This window comes from Phasianus colchicus, chromosome 1 (assembly GCF_987193195.1).
Source record: "Phasianus colchicus chromosome 1, bPhaCol1.hap1.1, whole genome shotgun sequence".
In the NCBI taxonomy this organism is placed as follows: domain Eukaryota; kingdom Metazoa; phylum Chordata; class Aves; order Galliformes; family Phasianidae; genus Phasianus; species Phasianus colchicus.
Window position 1 is genome coordinate 107,176,822 of NC_143436.1, and position 7,928 is coordinate 107,184,749.

A 7,928-nucleotide genomic window follows, 5' to 3' on the forward strand; every position below is an offset into this window, starting at 1 on the left:
GAATAACTAGGAAACACTCTCTTGGGACCTGTTTATTTATGGAGCACTTCAGCTGTCTCAAAAGTGAATGGACTCCTGGAAGACGAAGGCATCTCTGTGCCTGCTGGACTTTTGTTGCTGCGGGATTGTTTTCCTAGAACTGCTTTCACTGACAGTGCTTCTGATTTCCCTGTGGTGAGGAGTGTTCTGAAACAGGTGCCTGAGAATGTAGAGCCAGCAGCCACCAGAACAAGTCCCAGACAGTCAACTAAGTGGTAGTTTTAAAATGGTGGGCTGAAGAAACAGGAAAGTCAAGTATAATAACTGCCAGGCATGAATTGGTGCTGGATTCTCTCCAGCATCTAAAGATCTAAAGCTGCCCTTTCTTACTGTAAGGTAGGGACTTAAATTGAGGTGTATTTAGGTTTTCCAGATACCCTGGTCTTCCAGCATCATGGTAGGTACTGTGCAGTAACACTAACTCTACACAATACTCATGTAACTGCCTCAGCCTGCAGTGATTTGCTTACAGAGCTGGGTTGTTAGGTCCATAGGTGCCATCAAGCAGACTATCCCTGCTTCAGAATGATGACAGGACACCACTGTAGTGAAAATAAAGGTGGCTTGACTACAAGCATTGTTCTTTCCTGTGCAAAATACCAGTAGAATTACAAATCTTGATGGAGTGCATAAGCATGATGTTATTCTACTTACTGCTCTTCAGATTTACTATTACTATCAGCTTACCTGATAGCTGTGTGATAAATGACATTATACATGTCTTCAAAGCAGCAATAGTGCAAGAGATTGCATTAAACCTGAATATAGGCTCCTGCTATGAACAGAGCAGCAGCACCTTGCTGCCTTTCATTTTCTCTACTTCCATCAGGTGTCATAACCATATTGTGTTGCTCTAACTTGTTCTGGTGCATGTCCCATTGTATAAGCTGCCTGTTAAAAATCTTATTTTACATAAGTAAATGTAGATGGCAATGTTGGAAGACTATGTCAGCAGGTCTGGGGAATCCCAACCTCTTAATCTGATTCAGATGCAGTTGGAACTGTTCACACCCATCTGATTTCTGGTTTTTGGAGTTAAAGTTACACCTGAACCAAGAGGTGTAATGAGACTTAGAGGCCAGGCTTCTGGCTTGGTGCTATAAGCAGGGCTCAGAGGTGGTAGGAGAAGAATTCCACCCCTCAGAAGTGGCTACACATTACTGCTCTGAGCAGTAGCAGCAATTCTGTGTTTTAGAATAGAGTATACATGTACATGAAAAATACAGGCCTTCCACACTGAATTCAGATCAAGCAAAAGCAGACCATTTTATAAAATTTTATTTTTAAAAATGCTTTCTAAAATACAAAAGGAGATGTCCAGGGCCTTTTCCTCAATCTCTAAAAGCCCCATCTCTAAAAGCCCCTTGAGGTGTTTTATTTCTGTGACATGCAAGAGTTGGCAGTGATGTTTGACTAGGTTACATTCCTCCTGTACAGCATAGGTGGTGCCCTGCAGGCCTGAAGGAAGCAACTTCATACTGGAGAGCTTTGTGCTCCACTGACTCCAAGTAGCACATACCTAAGACTTCCAGGCATATGCAGAGTCTTTCATTTCCAGAAACCGGAGGGAAGATTTTCCCAGTGTTGGCACCTGACTCAGCTGATCCAAAGTTTTAGAATGCAGGCCACACTTCAGCAGGTCTTTGCTTATGGTTTCCTGAAGAAAAGAAACACATAATACACATTTGTTGAAAACAACAGCTATTTCAGACATTTTTATGTATCTTTGGGGAACTAAGCTAGTTTTCTGATGAGCCCATTTCTGAGGGAATAATGAGCCACAGTGACTGCCATATGGTGATCACAGTGGGGTATAAACCCACATATTAAGTAGCTTATCACTCAGCACCTAATGGTTTGTAATAAAGATAGTGTTCCTAATAGGGAAGACTGTCTTTTCTAGTTTACTTACCTTCTTTAAGGCAGGGCTTGCATTACTGAGATCAGCATTGAACACAGCTGTTGGCTCATGTGTATACAGCACTGCTGAAAATGCTCCCTGCTGTGCAGACTGCAGCAGCATGGTCAGCAAGTGGAGAGAATGAGGCAGGACAGGGCCTACGATCTCCAAACTGAAGATATCTTCATATGCCAGGCGGACTCTGGCTTTTGCATTCATACTACGAGCCTGAAACCAACAGCACACAGGATTACATTTTGAAGCCAAGATTGTTGTTCATACACCTTCATACTGCAGTGCCACAATTCCATGAAAAGCTGAAAACATTTTAAAACACTGTCAACTTCACTACATAAGAGTATTACCTTTTTAGCACCTCTAACAACTCCTAAAACTACAATACACAGGAGTATTTTACAGTATTAGGAAAATCATCTGCAAAAGAACTTTGATGCATGCCACATGAGCAGCTTCTCCAGTGGCAGAGGACTGTGCTATCTGCACAGGTAGCATAGCATTTAGTGCCCACCACCTCATTGTCCACTGAAATATGATCTCAGTAGACCCTGTATGATCTCAGTAGCATTCAAAAGTGAATCTTCTAAGAACATTTTACCGTCTGGGAACTACCTACTTAACAGCTATCAGGATTGGTAGAAATAGTGGGATTTCAGTTTAGCAGCACAGGTTACGTGGGTAAATATGACTGGAGGAAGTCCATATTGCAGACAAAATGCCAGCATCAAAAGTCACTCTGCTGTAGCAGAAGTAGTACAGCTTTCCTTTTATTACAGGAAAAGAGATTGCTGCATTACTTACTTTGAGCGTTTGCATTGTTCCACCTCGGAAAGCAACAGGAGACAATAGAGTAGGAGGAAGCCCTGCCTGTGGACCTGCAACAGCCACCAGGCTCTTACAGTTTATCAGGAAGTTCAATAAAGTGAATGTGTTTGTTCCTTTCACCACTGCAAGGGATTCAGGTCTGTGATCCACCTGCACTTCATGTTTCTCTTTACGACTGAATTGACTGAAGTCAAGGGAAAAATTTAAGAAGCAACTCCGGAAGAAACCCCACTGCCCCTCCACCTTTGACCAGTCAAGACATTAAAGCAAATAAAATAATCTCTCCAAAAAAAACAAACAAACAAGCCTTGAGCTCATCCGGATTCCTTACATCAATTATCTGGCAGCATCTTATACCTGACTGATTTCATTATTAAAGCTGTGAGAAGGAATGTTTTCCAGGTCCAATGTCTTACAGCTGGCAGGTAGCAGTTATAAAAACAAAGTTCGCAACTCCTACTTTTACTATGAATCTTGCATCAAAACATAAAAACATTAGCAGTTCAGTTTAGAGCAGGAGTCTGCTTTTGAAGGGATTCCCCTGATTCCCCCACTTACGGTGCACTGGTACAGGGTAAGTCTCAGAAGTTGGAAGGATATTCTTCTTGGACTCACCAAAAGGCAACAGCTGCAGGGCTTTCCACTGCAGTAAGTGGTGAGACAAAAAAAAAGGATACAGTTTAATAGAAATAGCATCCGGTTTTTTAACCTTGTCTTGGACTCCCATCTCCTCAAGCCAAGAGAAACCATCATCATCATCATCACTTGGAGCAGCTTCCCTGAGAAACACAGAATCACTTTCAGGAGGATAAAACTTTCTAAGAACTTTTCAAACAGAATGTACAGGAGTCCAGAAATGCCTCAGAACTGCAGCACTTTAGATTTATGACATACTCGCCATTCTCAGGGCTTCTGCCCACTTCAGGGCCATGAGCAACTTCTGTTTCCAAATTCCCTTCAGAGTTTTTCTGTTTTCTGCTTCTACTTTCTTCTACCAAAGGTAGAGAAAACTCTATGCCTTGAACAGAAGAGGAAAGAAAGCAATGAGTGGTTTTGGAATGCAGAGCAAATGCAATGTATTGGTTATAAAATTTAAAGTCAGAGTGGTTTCACCTCACCTTCATTTCTCATGGCTTCCCTTAAACCTCTGGTGGTGGGAGAAATCACTGCTGTGATAACATCACTTCCCGCCAGACCAGCTGCACGGAACAGGACAGTAAACTGGTAAGTGCACACATAGAAGTAGGGGCACAGCTTGGCTTTGAGCAGATTGTATAGAGAAGTGAAGCTGACAGACCTGCAAATGAGGGAAAAAAAAATTATAATTGAAATTTTTTGCTGCTGATGGATCAAGCTGGATTACTGATGTGTGCTTGGGCCAGGCTTGAGACCAGTGAGTGACTAGTCTGATTTTCACATGCACTCAGCATCCAGGAAGTTGCTCTGAACTCCTCTGAAGCACAGCCTATTTGCAAGTACTATGCTTTTCTCACATACTTGCCATCCAATGTGCAGATTTACATGGAGCATCAAAGGCAACCTGCTAACAGGATTCACAGAATTCTATCCAAATCAACAACTGCAGTCAGAGGGGGTCATTAAACACACAAAGGTAGCTTTGGTCTTAGAGGCAATTTTTAACCTGATCCTCAAAGTAAGTGCAGACCAGCTAAAACAATCAAACAACCAATCAATCAAACATTCTCATAAAAACAGAAGGAACTTAATGCTGATTTTAAAGGATCTTGATCTTACTACCTACACTTTGGTTCCACTTACCAATCGCTCATCAGCACTTGCTGCAAGGCCTCATCCTGTGCCCATGGACAGGCCTTTCCTGCTATCTTTCTGTCTGCTCCAATACGAGGGAACAGCTGCAGCCATGACAGCGATGGGTGAAGCCAGTAAACAAGGCTCTGTTGGAAGGCACAACGCAGTTCTGTGGACAGTTTTGGTTCCTAGATTACAAAACGTATTTTAGGAGAACAGAAATACTCTATTTAAGGCAGCACCACAATTGATGAATTAAAAAAAAAATATTGCATTAGATGCTAAAAAATAATATCACAGGTTTGTGATTAAGCCAGACTGAAGATGGGCAGTGACTGGAAACTGCTCACAGTTGAAATTAACAACCCACTCAGTCACCAGTTTGCCACAGGTTATATTTTGGAGTACACAGTGGATGGAATTAAATAGCTGTCTACATGAACCTTATTCTCTATACAAGTAAGACCAGAACAAAACACAAGCAAATCTTCACTGCCAGTACATTTATTAAGGAGAGGTGCAAAGGTTCCCCCTCCTAAAGCAGTGGCTTTCAGCTCCCTTCTGAAGTTTCATTACCTGCACACTCTGTGGCAAGTTTATTTCTGCTGCTCTGCAATGCTGAGCAAATCCCTGAGCTTCTTCCTGTGCTTTTAAATGCTCCGCCCAAGTGAAAGGTTGAGAAGACATAAACAGAAGTCGTGTTTTGATGCTCCAGTCTGCAGGAAACTCATGTCTCGGTGAGGTGGGGACATCGGGTGTAGGAACAGGTAAATGAAGGTCCTTTAAAAGTGGAAACATCATCAGTTAATCCATAGTCAATTAATAAAACCAAACAACTAATGATGTAGCTACCTATGCACATTTTCACATGGTCAGGCTTCCTCCCATGCTGCCTCAATACACCCCACCTGGCAGGCAGAGCAGATCCTGGGCAGGACAGTGGCTGTTACAAGGAACTAGTGTCTTCACAAGGAGAAGGCAAATCTTTGTTTCCTGTAAGTTTCTGTCCAACTCACTTTAACAGCACAGTTTTAATTCTAAGGAACTACTTGCACTAAATTAGGAGCACATACTTAGGCTTCCAAAAGGCAACAAAAAGTGGAGAGTTCCAGGATGGTTTGGTCTGAGAGGTTTTTCTGTTCTAATTCACTCTGAGCTCAAGTTTCTGAACCTATAAAAGTCTCTGATACCCTCAGCCTGAAGCTCTGCCAAGGACTGTTACTCTCTTTCCTATTTAGGCAGTTTAAGGAATTTTCTTGAATGCTGATATTTTAGTACATCTGAAGATGTACCGCCAAATGTGAAGTACGTAGAATCATAGAGCCTTTTGACTTGAGTTGATCTTTAAAGGTGCTTTAAAGGCTATCTGGTCCAGCTCCTCTGTCATGAGCAGGGACACCCACAGCTCCATCAGGTGCTCAGAGCCCCGTCCAGCCTGACTTCGAGTGTCTCCAGGGACAGAGCATCCACCAACTCTCTGGGCAACCTGTGCCAGTGCCTCACCACCCTTACTGTAAAAGACTTTTCCCTTATATTCAGTCCAAATGTCCCCTTTAAGTTTGAAACCATCCCCCATCCTATCCCATCGCACCCCACTGAAGAGCCAGTCCCCTTCTTTAAGCAGTTACCAGCTCGGGCTTTTCTCAAGGTCAATGCAGCAAGAGGCGTTTCAGAATCGTTAAGCGAGTCTCCGTACCTCGGGCAGCCCAAGGACGTCGGTTCCCTCTGAGAGCCCCACGTTCCGGGCCGGCTTATCTTCTCCTGCAGATTCTAAAAACTGAAGGAAAAAACCATGAGGTTGACAACGTTAAGAAAGGCTTTTGCAGAAGAATCTCACGAGCCCCTTCCATTCAGAGCAGCTCTACCTGCCAGAAGGGCGCAGTGGAGGCGGGCCCCCCCCCGGGCCGTGCCGGCTCCTCCTGCTGCCGCCGGACCGGCTGCCGCGGCGCGTTGTCCAGGCTGGAGAAGGGGTTACGGCGGACGGGCGCGGAGGGAGCCCTCGGGGCCTCGCCGCAGGGCTGGGGGGCGGCGGGCTCGCTCCTCCGCGGCCGCTTGCGCTTCAGCCGCAGCGTGGCCGGCGGCTTCTTGAAGCCCGGCGAGTAGCCGGGCACGGCGGCCGCCATGGCTGGGAGCGGAGCGGCCGGGCGGGAGCCGCCGTCCCCGCTTGGCGCCAACAGGGCCGGGCCCCGCCCCTGGGCGGCGCTGAGGTGTGGTGGCGGCCGCCATTTCCTCCGGCCCCTGGGGGGCGCGCGGCATCAGGGCGAGCCGGGCTGGAGCCTCACCGAGCGGAAGCATCCTCAACAAAGCTGGGAAAGCCAGGCTGCTCAGGGCAGAGCTCAGTTCTGCCGGCGCTGCTCTCATCCCGATATGCTGCGAGGCCTCAGGACGTGTTGCGCTGTCGGCTAGGCACCCAGCTAGCACTGAGGTGTGCGCCTTTCTTGGGTTATTTTATAGCTCCAGGAGCTGCACCATCTTGCTATCAACTCAAAACTGCTTACATCTGTCAATGGACATTGGAGCCTTAGGAGTCCTTAGAACCCTTTTCATAGAATCATAGAATCACAAGGTTGGAAAGGACCTACAAGATCTAGTCCTACCATCCTCCCATTACCATTGCTACCACAAGCCACTAAACCATTTTGTTCACGTACATCTAAATCTACAGCTAGCATTATTAAAGAACATTAGAAAAAACTGAAATACCTCAGCCAACTGCAAGCAGCACTAGGCAGCTTAATGCCTTAAATGAACAGACATTTATTTCAGAATCTGATCCAGCTGTAGCCTAAACACAGGCAACTTCAGCTATGGCTAGCACATCTGAAGTGTGCTCTTAAATAAAAGCGAGGAGAAAGCAACATGCTTTGAGAAAAACAGCAGCCACCATCATAAGAAAATCACAGCAGTTCCTCCCTACCAATCTGTTCTAGGAATAGGACTGAGGTTAAAAAGGAGAAATTAAAGTACACCGAATACAAGGATCTCATGGGAAGGAAAAAAGATAAAAGATACTTTACATATCTTGTTACTGTAATGTTATCTCAAACTTCAGAATCACAACTGTATTAGCTCCCAGACTGTAGATACTAAGTCAGATTTGCTGTTTCAGGTTGCTGGTTTTCTTCATTTTAGCAATGGGGGAGCTCCTGCTCTCAGTACCATCTCTCCCCTCTAGGATCCTTGCCAATCCTGATGGATTTCCCATCCTGCCTTTCAGCTACGTAGCAGCAATTTTAAAGATAACTGAAAACCTTCAGCACACTGCAGACACTGCTCAGTCTTAATGCAGCCAAAAAATAAAAGCAATTCAGTGCTTTGGTAGGGGACAGAAGGGAAAACTAAAAAAAAAAAAAACCACAAACCCAAACAGAAGCCA

General features: G+C 44.9%; 1 protein-coding gene across 1 annotated transcript; it reads right to left on the reverse strand.

The window, feature by feature from the left end:
- Nucleotides 1–124: 124 nt before the first annotated feature.
- Nucleotides 125–7,850, reverse strand: DONSON (DNA replication fork stabilization factor DONSON). Its single transcript, XM_031612536.2, has 10 exons — nt 6,418–7,850; nt 6,249–6,329; nt 5,129–5,332; nt 4,562–4,740; nt 3,901–4,079; nt 3,677–3,800; nt 3,460–3,561; nt 2,759–2,957; nt 1,952–2,167; nt 125–1,696 (listed from the first exon to the last, which is right to left on the reverse strand). The coding sequence occupies exons 1-10, from the start codon at nt 6,673–6,675 to the stop codon at nt 1,559–1,561; spliced, it is 1,680 nt and encodes a 559-aa protein (XP_031468396.2). The 5' UTR covers nt 6,676–7,850; the 3' UTR covers nt 125–1,558.
- Between the last annotated feature and the right edge of the window lie 78 nt (nt 7,851–7,928).

Coding starts and splice junctions, on each gene's coding strand:
- DONSON (XM_031612536.2), bottom strand. CDS start 6,675: ATGGCGGCCGCCGTGCCCGGCTACTCGCCGGGCTTCAAGAAGCCGCCG. Junction 5,333..6,248: donor ACGTCCTTGGGCTGCCCGAG/GTACGGAGACTC, acceptor CCACTTTTAAAG/GACCTTCATTTACCTGTTCC. Junction 2,958..3,459: donor GATGCTATTTCTATTAAACT/GTATCCTTTTTT, acceptor CAGTCAATTCAG/TCGTAAAGAGAAACATGAAG.